Genomic DNA, 24239 nt, shown 5'->3' on the forward strand with positions numbered 1-24239 from the left:
TGCTTTGAAGGGCTCAAAGTCATCGCGCCCATTCAGTCTGATAGAGAGAGACAGAATGAAGAAATAGTTTAAAAAGAAAAAAAGTCTGGGATTGCTTAACCTGTAACCTATTCCCTCAGGACTTTGGAGGAATAGACCGTCTTATTAAAATCATGGACAAATATAAGAGAGTCCTTTTTTTACTTTCAGAACATTGGTAAAAAAAAAAAAAAAAAAAAAAGCAGCCATAGCAGACATTGGATAAGGCTTCAAAGCGAATAGCAGAATAATGAAAGATGCATGACCGGATATCCAATATTTCATAATGCTCTTCAAGTATAAATAGTTCGGTCATTGAATTAAGTAATCACTTACCCTGAAACCGCAAAATACCTGAAACATACATCTGGATGAAAATAAAGACTAACATTCATCACAGACATTATGAGATTCTTCAGGCTCTTCAGACTGGTAACAGATCCTGAAGGAACACATTTATGGGCCATGTGTTCGTCTTATTCTTTCCTCCTATAAAGTTGATTGAATGGAAAAGGTCTGGGCCATGGTCAGCCACTGCAGACAGATATCTGAAATGACTGTATATGTATGGTGTGATGGCGTAATTTGTTGAATAGATCCTGCGAAACAAGTCTATTACTGCTTGTAATAACTGGTGAAAGTGTGCCCCCTTGTGTTTGAAATAGACTTCTAATTGTAAAGGCGCTCTTGTCCAGTCTTGAGCCTATCAGACAATCTTTGAAATGAAAAAACTTACAGGATACACAGATTAAAAAAGCGGTGTCTGGTCTGTCTAAAATACAGCAAGCCGATACACAAAATTGCCACAATAATGTAATCATAAAAAGCAATAAATACTCAATTTATAGGCAACTGTCAAATGATCAACATTTGAAAATACCTTCCCTAAATAATTAGCCTTTCAATTTACACAATCTCTGTTGCAAAATAGGTAGTCTGCTGAAAATCCACCCCAAAGTTCACTTCCTCCTTCCGGATCTACGAAGGCGTCCAAAAGCGGTGGAGAACTGCAGGGCCGACCTCTCACACAGGGTGAGAGGAGCGTCTGCGTCCAGTGAGACAGACATGGACGCCGGGGACGTGTCGTGGTCCTCCTGTGAAACATCAGCCGGGTGTGCAGCGCAGAGAGAGGGGGCAGTCTGAGGAGAGGCCGAGCAGGAACCGGGGGCCCCGGCGGGAAGGGAGAGGGGCCCCGCGTGTCCCTCCTGGATCCCCCCTCCCAGCCCCTCCAGGTGGGCCTGGAACGTAGAGGTCTGTTGTTCCAAGGAGAGGAAACTCTCCTGCACCTTGTCAAACTGCGAGGGAGAGAGAGAGTTTGAGTACCGGAGGGTTTCTAAACCCACGAACAACATTGTGCTGTTTGTCTACCGGGGCGGAGTGCGCTGTACCTGCTCAATGTTGCACTGGAGCAACAGCTCCGGCCAGACCGACTCGCTGCTGCTGCTAACACTGTGGCTTATATGTGTGTGACTCCAGGTTAGCTCCTGTGAAACAGAGCAGAGGGTATTTCTGGGTCAGTCCAAACAGAGCAGATTGAAGACAGTAGGAAACAGCAGAGGTGTGTTTAGTTAGGGAGAGGTGTGTTTTTCCTGCACCTCACCTGCAGGAGCTGTGTGCTGTCCCTCAGGTGAGCCTGGCAGACCTGAAGCTTGCCCCTGTAGCGACCCAGGACTGCAAACAAAGTCTGTCCCAAAAACACACAAGTATTATAAACAGCATGTGAAGGCACATATTGCCTTTATTTTGGTAGTTGCATGACAATGTATTCACCACCAGAGACCAAGATTATTATAGTAAACTAAAACTAAGTGAATGAAAACTAGGTGTTAAAGAACATTATTGTAAACTTTGTGAAAAAACTAAAACTAACTAAAACTATCTTGTCTACTTCTAAAACCAACTAAAAGAATACAAAAATATACATTAAATTATTTTATGTTTTGTCTTTGTTTATGTGCAGGGTTAAAGGAAAACAAAATAATTTTTACACTAATTGAAAAATTAATAATAATACATTTTTTAAAAGGATTTATTGTTTGTATTACACAACACCTGTTGCAAACATCGACAAAATACCTGAACTGAATACCTGAACTACTAGCATTATACCTTTAAAAGATATCACCCCTACCATAAATACCAAAACTAGAGCTGAAACTAAATAAAAAACGAACCTACAACTGAACATTGGTTAAACAAATAAAAACCAAACTAAAATTACCAAACACACACTGAAAACGAACTAAAATTAAACTGAAATTGAAACAGCAACAACTGAAAACTATATCAAAATAAAAGCTAATAAAGACAAATCCCAAAGTGTACCCCCCCTCCGCCCCCCTCCTCACCTCTGCCTCTGTCTGGGCGGTGTCCAGGTCTCTGTGGCCTCGGCTGCCCTCCTTGGTGAGCGTGACGCCGGTGTGCAGCTCCTCCAGCCGAGCCCAGAGGCGATCCAGGCCCTCCAGCGTGTCCCGCACACCGGCCTCCAGCTCCCCCTGCGTCCCGACGAGTCCGCGCAGTGACCTCGTCCTGTCAGCGAGGAGAGAGGGGGGCGGTGTGTCTTGTTAATGTGTTAATCTCCCACAGAGCAGCTGGTGTGTACGTGTTGAACCCAAGAGTGGAACTAACTAATTACGTTTACTCCAGTTTCTATAATGGAGTAGCTTTTTTTTGAGTATTTTTTAAAGTCAGTAATCTTACTTTTACTTAAGTGTGTTTTTGCTGAAGTATTGTACTTCACTACATTTTAAATCACATCCATTACAGAGGACAGACTTTGTGGCTCCCCATAAGTGGAAGAAACTGACAAATTGTGGAGCCGTTCACAGTGAACTGTCAGTCAGCAAAGAAGAGAAGAGTAATCTGGATTCCTACTTTGTTTTTGCACTTTATTTTGTAATTTCCAAATTTTCCAGTTAAAAGAGTCTAGTTTGCACTCTGTCCTCTCATCCTTTTAGAATCACATGGAAAAGATCACAGCTAACAACATCCTATTGTCTAAAAAGTAACTCAGTACATTTTAAATGAGCTGCTTCTTACTTTTACTTCAGTAGATTTTTACACCAGTACTTCTACTTAAGTAAAATATCAGCAGAGTAACAGTACATCTATCTGAGTAGGACATTCTAGTACTTTTTCCACCACCTGGTTGAACCTCACCTCTGCTGCAGGTAGCTGCTAACGAGCTTCACCTTGTCTGTCAGTGTGGAGTCTCCGTCCCCATTCGCCTCCTCCAGCTTCGCCTCTGACCCGACATCAGCCCTCCCAAGTGTGTGTGACACCGACTGCGGAGAGAGGAGGGGGAACGAGGTTTGAGTTTGAGTTTTGCAGTTCTGTATAGTTGAGCATGGCACTAACAACGCCAGGGTTGGGGGTTTCAATTCCCAGTAGGGCCACCCATGTGGAAAAAGCATGAATCATGGGACTTTGGATAAATGTGCCCACGAAATGGCATATGTCTCTACATACAAAAACACATAAAGAAAAGGGAAAAATATTGATTCTGCAAAAACAAAAAAAACAAGGGATTTGTGGAACCTTCTCACCTCAAGGGAAACAAGGAAACAGAGAAAACAGATGACAAACCCCAACACAAGAGAACTGGATAACAAACCGCATGGTGACAAGAAACATGACAAGGAAGAAAGACAGAGAGGGAAGACAGAGGGAGAGGAGGCATTAAGAATTTCTCTCCTCCGCCTGTCTGGTGAGTTCAGAGTGCAGATGACAGCGGCTCATTGAAGTGTCTGTTGCTCCGGGCGAGAATACCTTATGAGCCGTGCATGCCCAAGAGCAAGGTCTGATCTCTGTAATGCTACCAACAAAGACTCAACACAGTGATCTACATGCAAAGAGCAATTGAAAACACGGGAGATGACAGGTATTGCTGGAGGCTGCTGATTGTGTGTGTGTGTGTGTGTGTGTGTGTGTGTGTGTGTGTGGGTATGTAGTTTCTCTCGGGTGGTTTCTTCCGTCTCACCTCCAGCCTGGAGAGCAGAGCCTGGATGTGAGGCAGGCTGGGGTCCGGCAGCGGCTCCTGCAGCACACAGAGCAGCAGGCTGTCGGTCAGGGCGAGGGCCAGCGGGACGCGGGGGCCCGGGGGCCTCGCTCCGGACACCCTGCAGGAACAAGGAGACTACGGTGAGGACAGAAATGATCTGGACTGAAAGGGTTATCAAACTTCCGCCATCCGACAACGACTTATATAAAATATTTGTTAGAATAAAATGAAAACCAACGATTGTACGATAGTAACCTAAGTGATTCAATGAGAAAATGACTACGCTTTTACAGATGTGATCCTCTATGTTTTATGAAATTGTGAATAAAAACATTTGATCCTGCACCTGTGTTGACTAAGGCAAAGCTTTGGGTGTGTTGGCTCGAAAGCATATAGTTCAAAACACCGTCAAAATGGAAAAGAAGCCCACACACCAGCTGGTAAGGGCATCAAGTCTTGAGAGTCGATGCTGTAAATGGCTCATGTGCTGCCTCCTTTTCCCTGTTGATGGTGTTTTCCTCAGTGTTTTAGACAGGATGAACTTCAGGTAATGATTTTGTTTTCCACCAAAATGGATGTATAGTGTTTTGGAAATGGTCTCTTCATCCGTAGATGGGTATGCTATTTTAAGTTATGAGGTGTAGGGCACCTGGTGGCCCAGTTGGCCTCGGCGAACACCATATGCTCACAACATCCCAGATTCAAATCTGTCCCAGGACCTTTGATAAACATCATCCCGCTCCCTTTCCTTTCCCTTTCTCTCCTACTATGGACTATCACAAAAGGGCAAAAAAGCCCAAATATAAGGTGTGATTGTTTAGACAGTGAAATGATTAATGTCTCACCATGAATACTGGTTATTGGTGTGTTCTGTCAAAACCTCTCGCCGCATCCTCTGAGGAGTCTCCCCCTTGAATCCAAGCAAAGTCACAGTGAATAACCAGGATGAGATGAATCCAACAGCAGGGTCAAGTGAGACGGGAGCCGTGAGGCCGCTCTCACCTCTGCCTGTCTGAGCCGCAGGCGGCACTTCAGGGCATGGACACAGCCTCCCAGGACTATGAACAGCATACAGACCAGCAGGAGCCTCCAGCACACCTCCACCAGGCAGAGAGAGGGGTGCAGCGGCACCTCCACCTGGCAAACAGACCACACTACGCCCACTAGAGCTACGGTGAACCAGCCTCGCCAGGGGTTTCCTGCCCTCAGAGTCTGGGACCAAGACCTGCGCTGGGACTGAGCATCAGCAGGCGGCTGGCTTGACCTGCAGGGATAAAAAAAAAAAAAAAAAAAGAGGGTAAAAGAGAGAGTATGGAAGAAGATTAGGGGGACACATTTGAAACACTTATTTGAGTTCAGAGAATAAAGTCAGAACCCCGAGAATGAAGTCAGATTTCTGCGATTCTGGGAATAAAGTCAGAATTCTAAGATTAAAGTCAGAATTCTGAGTTCTGACTTTATTCTCAGAATTCTGATTTATTCAAATACATTTTTAATAGGTGCCCCTAATCCTCTACTGCAAGACGACAGTGAATAGAGTGAAAAAGAAAGTGAGAGCGAGAAATAGTTATAAAAATGAAAGAGAAAATGAGCTAAAACACAGTCTGAGGAATTTCATATGAATTCATTCTGTGATTTCAGCTGCCAGTGCTCAAATTACAGCACACTAAACATAAGTGCAATGTCAGGATAGTATTGGTTTAATGTAGACGTGTATAGGTCTGATGAGTATGGAGACGATAGGTATGGAGGGACTTCTTTCCTTTAACCCCCAAACCAGGTTTTTACTGTAGTTAGACACAGTAAACAGCACAAGGGATAGATACTTCAGATCCTGTGTATAGGTAAACAGTTAAGATACTTAGATAGACATGAAGGAAGGCAGATAGGCAGCTATCAGATGTGGTGACAGACATCTGCCTAATGGAGCAGAAAAATGTATATCTTCAACAGGGATCTGAGCAGAGCAACAGACATTTCAAACACACTTCTCCTCCCTCTAGCCAGTATTTCATCTCAGGTAATCAGAGGCCTGCCACTCAAACGCTGAACCAGATGAAAGACCAGTTGAATGACATACAGGTAACGTACCTCTGCGGTTGTTGGCACCTCGGCTCTCTCTCCCCGTCCTCCTTCCTTCTCTCCATCCATTCACGGGCCCAGTCCCGGCCCAGTCCTCTCCCCCCTCGGCCTTCGGGGCGGGCGGTGGTCAGTCGAGGCATGGGAGCTGCCGGGACACACACATGCCAGCTCAAACTGTCACAGCCAGGTTAGTTGTACAGCATTAACCTGCTCAATCTGTGATTTGTTCTGCTAACCTGGCGGGCCAGTCCAACCGGTTCTGCTGGATGATTAATTTTTCTAGGTGGTGTGTTTTTTCTTTTCTTTTTTTTCCTGTTTCCTACATTCCTTTCAGGAAGGAATGTGTTAAACATACTGATCACAGTTGTGTGAAGGACCGGCCCTGCTCCACCCAGTCACAGAAGCCGCCTCCTTCAACAATCATTACTTTTACTATGAATCACTGTCACACACAAACACTGAGCTTTATATAGCTTACAACATGACAGTAAATAGCCTGTTAAACTCTGGCTAGCTATTATTCATCCTGCTGAAAGAGTGGAGAAGGTTCAAAATTAAAGTGAGCACATTTTTAATCATAAATACCCAGAAGTGATTAAGCTTAATACTGTCTATAACTAGAATATGTAGCTATTACAGCTGGAAGGTTCAGCTACAATTCCTGTATTCTGAGGCTATGCTGCCATCTAGCAGCAGGTGCAAGAATCAAATCCAGACAAACCAGGACACAATTACCTGCACAGACAGAAAACTGCTTGAGTGCCACTTGCTACCAACCTTCACACATTCATAATGTGGCACAAGGTGAACAGAAAACACAATGTACGGATATAAAAGAATTTAATTTCTCAGCACATGGACAACAGAAACAAATCACTTGCAACAATAATGGGAATCAACTGTACATGAGGAAACTCTTAATATTCCAGCTATATTTTACATTGTACAAGTCTATTGTCATAGACCAATATAAATAATGGGTAGATGTTTTCCTTTCAGGGTGCTGAAGATGCGGCGCACCTCTGGGCGAGTGCAAGTCACAAAAACACTTTACAATGGCCTTATTCAAGTGTATTAATGTGTGTTTTCAACAGTGGAAAAGTGTTCTAAGCACACAATACAGTGCAAGTACCTGAATGAAAATCTGTCCCATTCATGATGTACTTTTAAGTGTATAACAATACAACTTACAAAGAAGTACAAGTGCACAAACCTTTAGTACCAAAACAAGGACATGCAAGGGTTCTAGCACCAGCATCTATAATAACACCACTAATAATAATACTACTAATAATAATTATTTGGTTCTTTATTGATCCCCAGAGGAGAAATTCTCTTGTTTTCATGCCCACTCCACAGGGAGGTCAGAGGTCAGCTTCAGAGCAGGTAGGGATTCAGTGTCTTGCTCAAAATTTGCTGCTGTTTTCTTCCCCTTAATTACTGTCTGTTGTCATTAAGAACAAACAGTGATTTATGTACTTGCAACACTTTTCCATAGGTGAATATACAGGTTAACACAGTGGAGTAAGGCCATTATAAAGTGTTACCCATATATACACCATTATGCACAGTATCATGTCCAGCTCCTAAGCGGTTTTATTGGCAAACCTGTGATGATATCCAGAAATATCTAATTGGAATTGGAATACCTTGACGTTTTTTAATTTTAGTTGAGTTATTTTTCGTCAGAAGCACGTGTTATGGTGGAAAAATCATTTTGCATTTGTCATCAAGCTTCTCTAAAATGGCTGGTTAGCCTTCTTCATCGAAAACTCTAGCCATGAGCTTGAGTTTCAATGAGAAAAAAAACAAGCCATTCTAGGGAAACTTAACAAATGTGGAAACTTTTTCCAGTTTGACAAGCGTCTTGTGAAGAGGAAGATCAAAAATGTAAAACTAAAAATGAATGTTATCCTTTTGAAGTATAGAGTTTTATGATGCCATTCCATAAGTTAAGAAGAAAACAAGTCTATGGTGTTTGACTTTCTGATTTGCCCAAACAAAAGATAATCCACTAGTTTCAGGTCGACTGTATCCATGAGAAATCTGTGTAATCCTTGTAAAACCAAAGGAAATGTGAAGCATTCAGAAGTGAAAACATGCTAGCCTTATCCTCTACATTGACAACCCCAGACATCTGTGGGGAGGAACTGATTAAAGTTAATTTTGCTGCACTTTGCCACCGTATCACAGCTGTTTGAATGTGGCTGTGACAACAGCAGTGTAACAGAAATCATTCTGAATTTTGGGAAATCAGGAAGATCCAGCAATCCAGCATGTGAACAAATGTCTAAAAACAGAAACGTGTAAAACATTCTTTAACTGAAACTAAAGAAACATTACATCACATGACAGCAACATTACAATAAAGTACAATACATTAGATAATGTGTTGTTGACCCGTATTGGGCAAAAACATAATGACCTCAGTTGTGGAGGGGTAACTGAAGGATTCCTTCACATTTTCCATTTCTCTTTTTTTTTACAGACTTTAATTTCTTGACTGATTTGAAGATTATGATTGGTGTTCAACATGATGTGTACTGATAGTGGCTGGACAAAATGGCTGTCAACTAGTCTAGGCCACATCTATAGCTGAGAGTTATTCTTCACCTACAAATATAATTCAAGAAATGACTCATGTATGAGGACTGAACACCAAAACTTTTTTCCACTTTTCCAGACTTTTTGTGTAAATCCCAAATATTAAGACCTGGAAATTATCCTTTTTCAATCTTTCCCAGCCTGCGTGGAAAGCCTGTAACTGCTATTGGGGGCTGTGCGCCGTTCTCTCACAGCTTCGGTAGTTTCAGTGGAAATCGCTCAGAAAATTTTTATACTTTCCAGTGTTACGTATTTAAAACAAGTCTTCATTTTAGTTTATTATTGTGTATATCTTCTGTTGTCTTTCAAAATCAAAACTTCACAATTCTCTGCCTACTAAATTATCTTTTCCTCAGAAAGTTCTGGCAGCTTGCAACCCAACAACTCATTCAACATTTTATCACTTAACAGACACATAAAACTGTGCTGGTCATCTGTTCCTCCTGTATCATCTGTATGTACACAAGTCTTGCATTCATGTGCGTGTGAGTTTGTTCATTCATGTGCGTACAAGCTGCTAGAGACTACATGCAGGATCAGTCCGTGGGACCGTGCTGGGCTTGAAGGGGGGAACCGCTGCAGAGGTCAGGGTTTGGTGATGTGAACTTCGCTAGTGCCGCTGCCATTGGTGGTCGTGGTGATGATGTACTGCGTGGTGGCCTGCTGATTGGTGGGCTGCTGCTCCAGGTGTTCAGTGTGGCTCTGGGTTGTGCTCTGAGGAACAGTCACCTGTTTGGCCTCCAGCTCGGTCTGACCCTCGGAGATGACATAGTGCGTCTGCAGGAGAGGAGCAACAACACAGCGGGGATGTTAGGACAGAGAAAATTATTAGCAGTATTATGGCTACGTTCACACCGCAGGCCTTCGTGCTCAATTCCAGCTCATTTTCAAGTTAAGTTCACCAAACATATCTTAAAATGACTTTACAGAGAACAAGCGTACCGTATATCTAACTACTCAACAATCAATCACAAAACAAAGGGATGCAATACAGTATGAAAACAAAATAAAACACGAGGGAACAAAACCAAGCACAAGACACAAAATAGCATATTGAAAAGACAAACAAGCTTACCTATCCTACCTAGACTAGCCTACCCAGCAGTGAAGACAGTGGAAAAACTCCCAAGAAAACATCTTTGTTTCTCTTTTTTTGCAACCCGTATCCAATATGAGTATGAACTGATAGTGATGTCGAAAAGACATATGCAGAGCAACAATATCAGAACATCGATCTAGGCCACATCTAGAGCTATAGTACTGTAGATAACATGAGATGGCTCCAATACTCAATACTTATTTAGCTCCCAATTGTTTAGAACAAAAACACATTTCAGTTATGATATGTGCCTTCGAATTTTGACTGAATTGAGGCGTCTCCCCAAATGCTAACGTTGGCTCAGTCAAGCTGCTGTAGGCACCAAAATTATGACAACTGTCTCAGGGGAATGAGCTAAGATTTAGTTATCGTCATGGGAACACTGACAAATTCTGATATAAGTGTTCAAATACAAGTCACATGTAGATCGCATGCCTTGGGATCCAATTTTGTACCACATGTCCATATGGTCCAGATCTGAAAAATGCAACTCCATGTAGCTTTTTGCTATTCACACTGATAGGTATCTGATTTTTGTCAGGATATGTGAGGGGAAAAAACAATAATATCAGAACTGGGACACTTCCAACTGCAGTGTGAACATTGCCTATTAAGATATGGGGTGGGGGGGTGTAGGAATCTGCTTCAGCTAGGCACAACACAGTGATTTTCTAAACCACAGCTGTTTATAGTAGTCATTTTTATCTTTGAGAGAGACTCAGTATAGCTCAGCAGTCACTCACTGTTTTCACTTGGCTGCTGTTGACTCCAGATACAGGCGTGCTGGCCTCAGCGATCACATACTGAGTGTGGGGGAGAGCCATCATCTGGATCTCAGATGCTGGAGGAATAAAAAGATAAAAAAGGTAAACGTTAACAGTCAGGCAAGAACATCAGAAATAATACTGCCATCAGCCTGGTAAGTGGTCAGACGGTATAGACTCACGGTAGCCTCGGTAGTTCCAGTTCCCGGGGATGTAGGCGTGCTGCACGGTCCCCTGCTGCTGGGCGCCGCTGCTCTGGAGGGCGTGGCTCTGGGATAAGGTCACTGGGGTCAGCTGGGCGGGGCTCAGCTCCTGGCTCGCCTGCTGGGAGGTGGGGCTTAGAGGCTGACCTGTGACCTGGAGGAAGAGAAGAGAAGAGAAGAGAAGAGAAGAGAAGAGAAGATGGCTCTGTAAGTATTCAGGTAGCAAGTCCGCAAGAGTTTTGTCAACAAGCAGAAAGAAAGCTGCGACATCCATAACAGGCTGGCAGGGCAATACAGCAACACAGAGTTTCAAAACTATCTATTCATCGTAATATGTAGTACTTTGAGATTCTTAGGATATAGCATGATACCAGTGGTGGAAGGAGTACTAGAATGTCCTACTCAAGTAGAAGTACTTTGCTGATATTTTACTTAAGCAGGAGTAAAAGTATTGGTGTAAAAATCTACTTAAGTAAAAGTAAAAAGTCGCTTATTTAAAATGTACTGAGTTAGTTTTTAGAAAAGAGTTGTTAGCTGTGATCTTTTTCATGTGATTCTAGAAGGATGAGAGGACAGAGTTCAAACTAGAATCTTTTAATTGTAAAAAATTAGAAACAAAGTAAAGCCAAATTACGTTTCTCTTCTTTGCTCACTGAACGAAAAGCGAACAGCTCCACAATTGGCCAATTTACAAGACAAAACTGATGTGATTTAAAATGTAGCCGAGTACAATTCTTCAGCAAAAACATAGTACACAAAAAGCTACTCAATTACAGTAGAGTGAGTAAATGTAATTAGTTACTTCCACCCTTGCACAATACTGATGTGTGTTACAGGTTGCTCAGCTTAACCTCCATGCAGAAGTAATGAGGTTGTACCTGGGCAGCTCCTTGTCCGGAGCCTGTGGGCTCAGTGACCTGAATGTGCTGCACCTGGATGGAGTGCTGGCTGTAGCCATGAGGGTCGTGCAGCTGGCTCACATCCACCGTAGGGTGCTGGGAATGTGGGGAGGAAGCCTGTGGACCACACAAAGAGAAAACAAATACTTCTTACCATTTCTTAAAAATCACCCTAATCCACCTGGGGACATATTGTCATAAATACCGTCGACCTACAAACAGCAGGAAATTAACAAACCTACAACTACACACCTTGATGAAGGCTCACTTGGAGCGGAAACATGTTGCTGCAGTTTTTAACTTTGCTCAGCCATGTAGTCAAAAGGCTTTTTAAGTTTTTCGACTAATCAGAGTGCCTCGGACATTTTTTCCAAGACTGTCATCATCCACATTTTAAAGTAAGCCTGTATCTTCAGACAGATAGTTAGTTTTTGCTTGTATTATTTTACACCCATTCTGAAGAGCACCTGATCATATGCATTTGTCCATTGGAAATACAGAAGAACCCACGCTGCGCTCTTCCTCTTGTTGCGTTAAACGTGCAACATTATCCGGTGTGAGTGTAAAGACCATCTTCACAGATAAGAGGGATCGGTCATGTTGGCCAGGTAAGAGGTGGCTGTAGCAGAGAGGATGCCAGTTTGAATCCTGGACCAGCCGGGAAAATCTGGTTGGGGAATGAGAACGAGAAATACGCTCCCTTTCCTCAAAGACTATGGTGCAGATACCTTTGAGCAATAATGCACTTAATCCCCAACCATTACAGTGGAGTTGCCCGGCGTTTGTACTGGGCAGCTCCCAGGTGTCAATGTGTGTAACTGATTTTGGGGCAAGATGTTGCTGAGAAAGCATACACATGCTCGGTCAACCTTCCCTGGATACACAAAGGTAAAAAAAAAAAAAGCAAAAATCCAACTGATCAGCTGTTGATCAGAGCCTGAATCTCACCGGAGCCACCTGGACGACCTGGAGCTGAATGTGCTGCGGCTGGGCCAAGCTGCCTCCCGCCTGGGAGACGGGGATGTACTGGATCCTCTGGTAGTCTCCCTGGGCTGTCCGGTAGTCTGTGGTCAGAGTCTGGGAAAGCTCCGTCATGGCCTGGGTCAGCAGGTCAGTGGTCTGTAGAGAAATAAACGCATGAACCTCTGGCAAAATATACCTGTCTTTTGTCCGTGGAAAACATTGAATCATATTCCCACTTTGTCACTAGGAAAAAAATTGTCTTCTTTTAAAATCACTTCTAAAGATGCACTGAAAATACTTGTCTATTTCTTTGAATTACTGTAATTTAATGTTTCCATTTCCATTTTATTTTCCTGATTGCAAAGCACTTTTTTACTGTCTTTTTCTTTCTATCATCATTATTGCTTTAACTTATTAGTGAAGTTTCTTGGCAAACCATGGTAATGTCTAAAACCTTTCAGGTAGAAATGCAGCCAAATTGAGTGTTTGTGCTCAACATGTATGTTTGTAGTATTCTCACCACTACAGCCTCAGCCGTGGTTCCATCTGCGTTGATGACGGCAGGAGCGCTGCTGATAACTGCTGTGGTCAGAGGGGCCTGGATGGTGTTGGCCAGCTGGGCGTATTCTGGATGCTTCTTCCTGATGTGCTGCACCATCTTAGTCTGAGAAACAAGAACAAAAGAAACATTTTTATTTAGTTAACCTTTATTTGACCAGGTAGACCCACTGAAATATAGGAGAAAAAAGCAATTCTAATATAAATGTTGCAGACAAACTACAGTAAAAATACAATCAAAACCATATTAAAGTTTCCAATTAAATTACAAAAGGTAATAAACCAGTAGCAGAATATCAGGGACAGGGGAAAACCCTATGTAGATCTTGGCTTAAAAATAAAAATAGGCAGCTCTTTATTGAGTCTTCCTCAAGATTATTCATAATCAGTTAAATGTAGATGTACGCACACACACACACACACATACACAGAAACCGAGTCAAGCTCTGTATGAGACTTTCCGCTGATTTGCTGCAAGATAACCGCCTTGACAGAGCCTGGCACTCACCTTGCTGCTGTACTGCTTGGCACAGTGTGGGCAGCAGACCGGTGCCGTGGCGATGGTGCCAGTCAGCTGGGTGTGTGTGCTCAGCATGGGGTCCGGCTCTCCGGGAGCAGCTGGGCGCAACTTACGGATGCTGGGGGGCAACTCCGCCCCAGGGTGATTCTTCAGTATGTGGGCTTTCCTTTTACTGGCACTCTTATACACCTGCACAGAGAGACAGTTGAAAGTGAAGTGAAAGTTTGCACGCTTGACTCAAGCCTTAAGTGCTGCACTGCAATTAACTGGAATAATATAGACCCAAATCTTGTATAAGACACTTATAATCCTCATTTTTTGACACTGTGTGGGTGTCTTTTATAAGACAGAAGGCCAGGTGTTTAGGACCAAGAAAAATGGACAAGATACATGGAAAAAAGGCCCACACACCCAAAAAAAAAGCATCTTGTCCAGAACTCACTGAAACAAACCCACCTTGTCACAATACTGGCAGAAGTAGTCTCTGTTGGGCTTGATGATTGGCAGGGTGAGCTCAGGCACGTCATCAATACGCATCTCTGGGTGACGCTTGGACAAATGATTAACCTGCATCCAGAAACATAAAGTTAAGCGAGCATAATCAAATACACACGCAACAAATAAACAGCTTTTTCAGAAGTTGGTGCTCACCAGCATTCCTCTGCGTCTGAACCCCATCATGCAGACTCTGCACTTGAACATGAAGCTCTCAAAGTCGGTGGTGGGCACCTTCAGTTTGAGGGTTTTGGAGCGGTGGACGCGGTCAGCCTTCTTGGCCTCTCTGTCGGGATTGTGCATGCGCTGCATGTGCTCCCGCAGCTTATCTTTCCTCTTAAGGTCACAGGAAAAGAAACCGTTATACAAGAACTCTGACATTCGCACATACCTCTAGAGACATTAACTGGCGTCTCCATTTCCACGCTCTCCATATTTGTGTTACCTTGAACTGTTTGCCGCACGTCGAGCACAGGAAGTCCTTGCGGTCGGAGTGGCGTAACATGTGCAGACGCAGCTTGTCGGGCCGGCAGAAAGCCTTTTCACAGTCTGGACACTGGAAGATCTTCTCCGAATGGAAGCAGCGGATATGCTTCTTCACCTAGGGAAGAGAATATTTTGTGGTTTGAAAATTGTCAATGTGTGTCAATTCACTTTATATTTATGAAGTCAATAAATATAAAGGGTTTTTTTAATTTTATTTATAAAGCAGACTGTTCCGGTCCTCAGTTCTACCTGCCTGGCTGACTCACATTCAAATCCATTGTAAAATACCTGATAAACGCACACCTGTGACCACTTAACAATTAATGAGCATAACAGCATAAATAACAGGTGATTGTAATAAATTAATAGGTGATTATAATCAAATGACAGCCACAGCCAATGAGCTGTGTATATGGTAAAGCACCATATTGGTAGGAAATGCATGTGACATCGTGAGAATACTATGAATATTGCTCGGTGGCAGAATTACATTTCATTTTTATTTTCATTATTATTGATTGAAAACAAAAGATGTTTTAAATATATATTTATATATTTTTATGTACCAATTACAATGGTGCATTACTGCAGTTTTACAGCTAAGAGGGTTTTGGCAATACACTTCATGTCTTGCCTAACAGCGCCATTTAGCTGTTCTAAAAATTACTGTATCACTTAATTTTTTTTTAGACATTTATTATTAACCTGGATGAAGTCGGTGAAGGCCTTCTTGCAGGAGGGGCAGGTGAAGTAGCCGTTCACAGCATGCACCCCTACGTGGTCTTTGAGCAGGTCCAGCCTTTCAAAGGTTTCGGGGCACAAGAGACAAGAATAGGAGCGGTGCTCGGTGTGCAGCACCAGGTGGTCCTCCAAGGCCGAGTCGCTCAGGAAGCTCTTGCTGCAGATGTGGCAGGAGAAGGCGTAGGCTTCGTGGCCATGCACCCGCAGGTGCTGATCCAGCTTGTCTTTGTCCCGGAAGGCCTTGCCACAGTGGGTGCATTTAAAAGGACGGAAGCTCTTCCTGATGAAGAGGTGCTGCAGCGCTGCATTCTGAGATGGGAAGGAGAGAGAGAGGAACTACTATCAGAAAAGCACAGCAGCGTTTTGCTGACATGGATCACAAGTAGCATTCTGCTGAGACTTAGGGAGAGGCTGACAGATGCAATGGAGTATGGAGGAGGAGACATATCCTCAAATGTCACAAAAACAGTTACACCATGGAAAATGACAAAAGGAATCCTTAAACCTCATGTTTTCTGCCATCCTCCAGGCCCAACCTACCTGCACATCCATCTTTGAGGAAAGCACGCATTGAGGAAGAGAGACACACTGTTGTAAAGCAAATCTTGGCCATTATGACACCAAATAACAGGCTGTCTAAAACACTTTTGCCGTCTAAAACACTGTTGCATTTCAGTGAGAACAGAGCGCGCCCCTCTACAGTCTTACCCGTATCCTCTTGGCACGGCGCATGTCCTGAGATGAGAGGTGGCCTTCTGATTGGCTTGTCTGCGCCGGGTCCTCCTTCACCGGAGCAGGGAGGTCTGCGCTGGAGGGCGGGGTGACCGGCTCCAGGACCGGTTCCCCCGCAGAGGGCATGAGCTGGCCCTCTGACTCGGACCCCACCTCCGCCTCCGGCTCCAGCTCCACCACCTTCAGCCCATTCTGAGCTCCCTCCGTTCGCTCCTCCAGTGGCTGCTTCCCCGTCAATCCCAACATCTCCTGTGAAAAAGACTGTGCCGTTTACATTTAACCACTTATCTGTGCTTCAAAATTGTATCTCCATTTTTATGATTCTGCAACTCTATGGCCTTTGGTAATTAACGTTATAAACTTTACTATATAAATAAATATTCTACTTATTATATTATCATTATTGTAAATCTAATATGCACACTGGAAAAGGAACATCATAAGTGTCTCCCCGTACCGGTGTCTTGTCACCAGCAGTATCTATCGGTGGATCCAACCGTATAAATTTCGGCGGACGTCCTGGTCTTCTTCCAGTCCCAAACCGCTTCCTGCCTCTTCCTCGACCGCGGCCTCTGGATCTGAGGGAGGAAGGACAGCGTGTTCATGTCATTTGAACTCAACTGTTTTCAATGTGGTTGATAGGAGCGCCAAGCCAGTGTGAAAGTGAGATTATGATCATATTTTACCTGGTGACAGAGGTCAACTTCTCGTCATGCATGTTGAGATGTTGCTGTAGCTGCTCGGAGCTCACGAAACGTCGGTTACACTCATAACAAGGCCAGTTCTTCTCTTGCTCCCGCAACACTGACAAAACAACAAAAAGGTGAGGACCAATGATAACCACTACTACTGTAATAGTTGGGAATGGGATGCATGCTATTCTAAACAAAAGGGTTGAAATGCCATACCATTGATATCAAGTGAAGTACACATGATGTACAGAGCCTCACCTTTTCTCTCTTCCTCGGTTACATCATGAATCTTCTGATTTACAAACTCTGCATATGATGCTGCATACCACACCTGTGGAAGGAAACATGATTGATAACACTAATCACTATTATTGTTTATTTGGATCGCCATTATTTATGTCCAAGGAAGCAACTATTCTTCCTGGGATCCACAAAAACATTTGAACCTACAGAACACACTGTGCTCTATATACATATCACATTAAAATAATAATTAAAAAAATGGACACAGATATGTGAAAACATGCATACAACCTAGTGAATAGTCTAATATAAACAGCACCATTTACACAAACATACCACGCTGTGCATGTTATGCTGAAGATCTAGTATGGGGAAGGTACTGAGTATTTTGGTACATTGCTTGTGTTTCACCGGTGTAAAGATGACTTTCACACCGGTATCATTTAAAAATGGGCCAGTGCCACATATATGTTTGAGTACCAGAACTCAACTGTGCACAAAAAACATAACAGTGCCACACCATGAGTATGACACAAACAAAAAAAACATATTTAATGCAATACAGAAACAGTACAAAGCAGTTCCTACCTTGAGCTCTTGCTTGGGCTGGATGTTCTTGATGGTTGTGTAGAATATCTCCGAGCCGTACTGATAGGCGACCAGGTTCTGCTCCAGATGGTTCTGGGCGGGCCGCACAAACATCATCCAGTTGCAGCTGTCCTCATCAGACAGGTCCACCCACATGTCATCAGACTTCTCTCCATCTTTGTCCGCGTCCAGCATGCACAGCTAAGACGGAGAGCAAAAAGGAGATTAGAGATCAGACCGCATGTGTTTACCCGAATTTCCCCAAGGGGATTAATAAAGTGATATCTTATCTTATCAAGCAGTGCACCTCCTTACACAAGAAGATACTTTTCTCCTCAACTCTTATTTTGATATCTAACACTTCCCCGATTCTAGGGTCATATTTTGTTCCATCTATCGTCAGGCCACTGTAGGTCTGACCCCTGCACTCCTCACTACTGGTTGTCTGTAAGGTCGAGATATAAGAATGTAAGCTTAGGTTACTCTACCAGTGCACCCATTGTCAGTCACCCTGGTTAAAGCTGCACTAGGCAACTTTGCACGCTGGCTGCTCCAAATGGCAGCGAAAGGCAACTTCCAATACCCAGAAATCCTGTAGCATGTCACAATAAACTGCACACAGCATGCTCATGTTTACCAACCCGCCAGTAAGTGATCGCTTCATATCAAAGGATACCAAAAGGACGAAGAGAGGCAATAAATCTAACGTTAGTGACTCCAGCTTTCGCTGGGTGGAACACTTGCTCATTGCTGTTTAGGAGACAGTTTTGAATTTCGGACACGTTTTGATTTGGCACTTCCGAGCGGAGCGGAGATATGTCCATACCCAACAACACCAGAATTTAATTTGGGCAAATAGGGTGAGGGCTTTTCTCTACTGCATCGCCACTTTGTGATTCAGGCTAAGATGGGTCATGGGTGTATTCTTTACATAGAAAAGCTTGCCTACTGCAGCTTAAAGGGTGTCAGCTAAATGCCTAAAATGTAAAATATACAATAACATGAAAAACATGCTTAAAGGCAATCAATTGGAAATGAGTAATGCAGGGCGCTGACTTACTTTAAGTTGAATGTAGTGGATCTGTAGTTCACTCTGTGGCACCAGAGGCCCCTCCACAGGCCCAAACTGCGTGCGCTTGGGAATGCGCCTCTTGGAGAAAACCCCTCCCAGGAAGCGATCGATGTAGAGGACCAGAGGGAGGCTGGCCCGGGCCTTGGACACCACCGGCCGGTTGGGGATGGGGTGCAGGGGGCCGTGCTTCTGACACACAGAGGGGTTGGCGTTATTACACTCCTCACACCCTGAGAAACCACAGAAGGGAGAAAGTGGTAAGACAGAGAAAAACAAAAGTCCATCTTGACTAGTTATTTAATCATTTCCCTCGTTCCCACTGAATTTTCATGCGTTTTAAAAGTTGTGCTGGAATAAGAGACAATATCTTGAAATAAAGGAGATCGCTCCACTTGTTTCAAGATTATGTCACTTGTTTAAGTAAAATTCTTCAAGTAGGTTGATTGGCACTGGGAATAAGTGAAATTATCTCACCCCATCAGCAGATTTTCTAAAAAGAAAATATACAACTCGATACTAGATTAAACAACTTGTTAAGATGGACATTTTTGCAGTGCAGAAGGACCTGAAGGAAGTTATATCAGAACAAAGGCAGAATAAAAAGCTGCTGGTAGAACAATAGAAGTCATTGAGGTGAGTGTTGTGAACAGACCGTTCATTTCCACAGTGAAGACACAGAAAAGGCGTCTGTGTTAAGATGACACAGCATTAAAATCTACAGTAACAATAACTACTGACAGACCACAGACGACCACGTTAAGAGTCTGGAGGATGTCACTCACACAGGTTGTGAGGTGTGAACGACTGAGGCTGATGAGGTTCCCAGTCGTCCAGCTCAGAGTCTTCATCGTCGTCTTCCTCCGAGTCTTCTGTGGAGTCTGTGGCCCCGAGCGGACTGGAGGGGGGGTCCGCCATGTCGGCCATGGAGGTGAGGGAGTTGGACACAGACAGCTGCTCCTGTGTGGTAATTTCACAGGGTCAATATTCATTCAATTGTTCTGTTAATCTTTGTTTATACAACAAGTGCGCATCTTCAGGTTTGTCCTGTTCACCTGGCACAATTAAAAATGTAATACTCTTACACCATTATATATCATCTATTTATGATGTTCAGTGCTATCCAGGAGTTATTTTGTGATGAAGTAATTTACTTTTTGGTGTACCCGCTTTCCCTAAACCTGCCTCATCTACTTCTACTTCACTTAGTGATTTCCTATATTTCCCAGAGTGACTTTAGACATCCCACGGAGAACAGGTATGGACTTGTTGCATGTCTTGTGACTGCATTGCATTCTGGTCTACTGGGGCTACTTAATTGGTATCTCTGCCTATTCTACGGTGGATTTCTCCCTGTATGATTGCTGAACTGTGCAAAATGGCGAGTCTAGAAAGAAGCCCTCGCTCTTTGATTCTGAGGGTCTGACACCAAAACCTGCCGTTTACTGTTGATGTTTTAGATAGTTGAAAAATGTTCTGCTATCAAACTCAGTTGTAGCTGGGCTGGAAAATCTCAACATGGCGTCACATCATCTATGTTATACGTGGGGAATAAAATACACACCACCAAACAACAAAATGAACCCAGAATGCAAGGAACATGACCAATAGCCGTTTTTTTAACAGTGTCAAAGTGCTTTAGGGTGGATTTTTCATTTAAGAGGAGCTCTACATCAGTATATAAATAAATATTAAATATCTTGTGCATTTGTTTTCCTATTATTCTTCATAATATTCGTTTTCATACAAAGACTAGACAAATGCTTTTCACTGTTTTGGAAAAGTACACAGCTACTCTCCTCTATATCAGTACACAAACAATCACACCATCGTCACCTGGGAAACCGGCTCCAGGATGGCTTGAGGACCCTCTGCTACATTACTGAGAACGTGCAAATTGGCAGCGTTCATGTTCTGTCCGCTGGGCAGCAGAACTGTGACCTGGGAACGAGATTACATTTAAATTCAATCATTTGGCTGCTTTGTAATTCTGTAAAAACAAGCTGGTGCGGTGCGAGGTAAACATGCCTGTTGGGTTGTTCCATCCTGCTGGATGTAAGCCACTTGGGGCTGATCAGCAAATACCGTCTGAAAGAAAACAATTTATTACAATCAGTGTGCAAATTACACAAAGTCATTCAGGGGGCCCCTCTTTTTGCCAAAGGAAATCTCTCTAACTCAATAGTCAAAAACTGTAATGGCAAAACATGCCCCAGTTCAATGAACCGAAGTCATAAAATTGCTGAATTAACAGATACAGAAAAACAGCCAACTTAGACCAAGCAATGTAAACAGCCACAGCAAGAGTTTAGAAAAATGGCATAACCTACTGGAGGGGTGGTGGGGGCTGGCGGGGTTTATACAATATGAAGTTAGTTTCTTTCATCTTTATTATTTTATCTAATAACTGAAAATAGTTTTCTGTGTTTCCTTATAATTCGCACCCTGATTACAATGTTATGAGGAACTCTGGCAGGACCAAATGCACATTATGGCATTTATACACAAATTCATGGTCAGGGAAAAGGTCATGCTTAGTACACTTGAAACTTTAAACAAAACGAAAATACATTAAAATCTTGTAGTGTGATAATGCAGCTTTGTGAAAACTATTCACAGTAGGCAGGAAGGCGGGTGAGAGTGACAGTCCCATAATGGAGATGTGCCAACTTCCAGCACAACAGCCACATGTCCTTGAACAAAACACTGAGCCCCCCCCACCTGCTCATCACTGTAAGTTACTCTAGTTCAGAGCGTCAGCCAAATGCCTAAAATGCCATCTAAAAATGTCTGAGCCCTTCTTACCTGACTGCCATCTGCAGGGTGTATGTAGACCAGTGTGTGTTCAGCCGACTCCACTGAGGTGTAGGAGCTCCCGTCGGCAGTATACACCACCTGCTGCTGAGCCCGGTCCGCCTGCTCTCCACTATACACTATCTGGGCCACCGTGCCGCCCTCGAAATGCACCTGCAACACGTGTGCACACACAACACACAACATTATCGAGGGCGATTTTGGGCAAGTGCGATTTTGGGCGAATATGAGTATTATATATCAATTGAAAGGTCTCAGTGAGATCTTTTCAGTGCCAAAAGGACACAACTGAAATCATGACCCATAAGTTTTAATTAAACAAAAACTGAAAGCCTTAACAGTAAAAGTAGGGTTTTGTTTGCTGCCAAAAGGGCGTAACTGCACTTACGCCCTTTTGACACCTAGCAAAACCTCACTTTTGACACTGAATAAGCATTGTGGGTAGAGGATTCTAACAGCACTTAGGTCAGCTCAAAATGCATGCTGACGTAAGTAATGCTAGCATGGCAGCATGATCACATCATTTTTAGTATCCTATTCATATCCTAATTAATATTCTAGGTCAATATTAGATGAATGTAAATATGTTAATATTCCCATGAAATACTTAGGCCTATAGATTGAAAATGTTATTTTATAATGTTAGGAGTGTGAACTGGTCAAGATGAGCTCTGGTAGTAAGACTGCTGGTAGCTGAAGTTATCCCTCAGTGTTATGAGGAGTTTTACAGGTCTTTGAATGTGTCCCAGGACACATCAATAAGTGATGTGTCCTGGGACACATACAAAAATGTATTCTACTACCAAAAGAAAAAACAAGTAGCAGTTTAGAATCAAAAGTAGTTTCTTATGTCTATAGAGGTTTATTCAAAAGGTTTATTCAAAGTTTTTAACAGAAAAGATGTATCAATCAATTTGATATGTTCCATGTAGCTACAATTTTAAAGGCCTTGGTGAAAGTTGCTGAGCATTACTTCAAGATAAAGATGTTCATTCTGATCTTGTTTTATATTTCAGTGTTGATTGAAGTGTAATTGCTAGATTTGTATTAAAATGAATGTGTTTTACAATTGTTTACTTACATACGCCCATATTCTGCACGGCTGTATTGGGACAATGTTTGTGCCAAAAAACTCTCTCACTCTTTTGCCATTTTTAAACGAGTTAACAAATATAATTCAACTTAAACTGTAGCAGTATTGTTTTTATGGTAATGCTCAATCTGATAACACAAAAAGTTAAAATATTGTGCCTAGTATGTGGTAACGGCAGCTGATCCAAGTTTGATCAAAAATTGTTTTGGCTCTCCTGTAAAATCTACTATAACGCACTTACGCCCCTTTGGCTCCAAGCCCTCAATATATGACCCATCTACAGCGTCATCACACTCCCTTATCGTGACTCACCCCCAGAAGATCACCCAGTACCTTTCTGAAAAGTTAATTTACAGTAAGTACTGTAGGTGTGAGTGTGAGAGGCAAGGCGGTAAATTACCACCAGCCTCCAGCCACATGCTGGTAAATTTTACTATGGCTGGTAAGTTTTTCTACTCTAAAAGTCCTTTTGGTAGATATTCTCTTCTAAAAAAAAAAAAAAGTAGATGGCTGGCAAAACAGTGAAAACAGCTGCTGGATATGGGGATTTACCAGTCACTGTGGTTAGTGGACAAAAGGGAGTTTCCTGGTCTAGTGTGTGTGAGTGTGCACGCAAATGAGTGAGTGAGAGAGAGAACCGAAGATGAACTGAGTGTGTGTGTGTGTGTGTGTGCATGCGAGTGAGTGAAAGATTGGTGCAAAGGAACATGAATTGCCTTCTTGTGTATTATTAAATGTATTGCATATCCCTGTATTGCATTTCCATGACTCTACTGTAGCCGTAGGGAGATAATCAGCGCAGTCGAACTGATCTGAGACAAGGGGAACGGACCTGTGTGGCGTTGCCTGCGTCACTGTTAGGAGCCTGACTCCACACAGGAGAGGGTTCCTGCTTGGTCTCCATGGCAGCAGGGTGCCAGGCCCGTCACCACGTCACCTATCACTCCTCTCCTGAGACACAAGCCTGTAATGCACACAGATAAGAGGATTTGAGTGATTTTTTTAGTAATGATAATGCAACATGATAATAACAATACCAATGCAGAGGCAAATAGGATGGCTGGTTTGGGATTTTAATCACACTGTAAGAGAGGCTATGCCAGGTGATAGATGTTGTTTTGAGTCTGGGCCTATCATCACGCTCTTCTCAAAAAATAATCATTATGAAAATTCAAACCACTCCAGAAATGAGGCTATGGCCTGCTGCAATCACCATGCATGGATGATGTGCTTTATCAAAATCATACTGTTACTAGGCGTGCAGGTGGTGGTGAAAATCTGCTTGGCTGCAACATTTTAGACAGGAAAACGAGGTAATTTGGCCGACATGATGCACTGCAGCTAACTCTAGGTTGAGACACTGAATTCAGCAACACATGTCAACTGGGACTGTGATTTCTGAATCGTCAGAAACCGTTTCGCTCGGTTGACAAGCAGACCAAAATAAACCAGCATGTCAGTTCTTCTACAGAGCGGTCAAACAAACCACTCAGTGGGGGTATGAGGAAAAACGCGGCCAACGTTTGGTCACGGAGGCGCTGGGCAAATGGGGCCAAAATGCAACCGCATGTCTGTA

The 24239-nt window shown here is 43.1% G+C and overlaps 2 protein-coding genes across 5 annotated transcripts; both read right to left on the reverse strand.

Annotated features, from left to right (window-relative positions):
• Positions 1–287: 287 nt before the first annotated feature.
• LOC139914205 (uncharacterized) lies at positions 288–6300 on the reverse strand. Of its 3 annotated transcripts, none has more exons than XM_071902466.2 (9): positions 6110–6300; positions 5021–5282; positions 4864–4928; positions 3998–4136; positions 3178–3302; positions 2367–2547; positions 1619–1702; positions 1407–1502; positions 288–1313 (listed from the first exon to the last, which is right to left on the reverse strand). In XM_071902466.2, exons 1-9 carry the CDS (start codon positions 6238–6240, stop codon positions 978–980), a joined length of 1419 nt encoding a protein of 472 aa, XP_071758567.2. In that variant the 5' UTR covers positions 6241–6300; the 3' UTR covers positions 288–977. The 3 variants fall into 3 exon arrangements, with proteins under 3 accessions (XP_071758567.2, XP_071758576.2, XP_078140436.1); XM_071902475.2 differs by having other exon boundaries at positions 6099–6300; XM_078284310.1 differs by lacking the exons at positions 4864–4928; positions 5021–5282; positions 6110–6300 and adding an exon at positions 4668–4731.
• Positions 6301–6953: 653 nt separating this feature from the next.
• Positions 6954–23628, reverse strand: prdm10 (PR domain containing 10). 2 transcript variants are annotated; one of them, XR_013504941.1, is made up of 23 exons: positions 23496–23628; positions 21562–21723; positions 20785–20844; positions 20593–20697; positions 19542–19716; positions 18748–18989; positions 17688–17888; positions 17115–17187; positions 16851–16968; positions 16622–16742; positions 16141–16413; positions 15397–15741; positions 14651–14806; positions 14362–14541; positions 14167–14277; positions 13699–13899; positions 13153–13296; positions 12618–12788; positions 11649–11786; positions 10750–10924; positions 10547–10644; positions 7566–9481; positions 6954–7532 (listed from the first exon to the last, which is right to left on the reverse strand). XR_013504941.1 is itself a non-coding variant. In XM_071912526.2 (22 exons), exons 1-22 carry the CDS (start codon positions 23565–23567, stop codon positions 9290–9292), a joined length of 3513 nt encoding a protein of 1170 aa, XP_071768627.1. In that variant the 5' UTR covers positions 23568–23628; the 3' UTR covers positions 6954–9289. The 2 variants fall into 2 exon arrangements, 1 of the variants encoding a protein (XP_071768627.1); XM_071912526.2 differs by having other exon boundaries at positions 6954–9481.
• Between the last annotated feature and the right edge of the window lie 611 nt (positions 23629–24239).

Source organism: Centroberyx gerrardi, chromosome 6 (assembly GCF_048128805.1).
Source record: "Centroberyx gerrardi isolate f3 chromosome 6, fCenGer3.hap1.cur.20231027, whole genome shotgun sequence".
In the NCBI taxonomy this organism is placed as follows: domain Eukaryota; kingdom Metazoa; phylum Chordata; class Actinopteri; order Beryciformes; family Berycidae; genus Centroberyx; species Centroberyx gerrardi.

Coding starts and splice junctions, on each gene's coding strand:
- prdm10 (XM_071912526.2), bottom strand. CDS start 23,567: ATGGAGACCAAGCAGGAACCCTCTCCTGTGTGGAGTCAGGCTCCTAAC. Junction 17,188..17,687: donor AGCCCAAGCAAGAGCTCAAG/GTAGGAACTGCT, acceptor TTCCTTCCACAG/GTGTGGTATGCAGCATCATA. Junction 13,297..13,698: donor CCAAGCAGTACAGCAGCAAG/GTGAGTGCCAGG, acceptor CTTGTTTCTCAG/ACTAAGATGGTGCAGCACAT.
- LOC139914205 (XM_071902466.2), bottom strand. CDS start 6,240: ATGCCTCGACTGACCACCGCCCGCCCCGAAGGCCGAGGGGGGAGAGGA. Junction 3,303..3,997: donor CTCTGCTCTCCAGGCTGGAG/GTGAGACGGAAG, acceptor CTCTCTCCGCAG/TCGGTGTCACACACACTTGG. Junction 1,314..1,406: donor TCCAGTGCAACATTGAGCAG/GTACAGCGCACT, acceptor TCTCCCTCGCAG/TTTGACAAGGTGCAGGAGAG.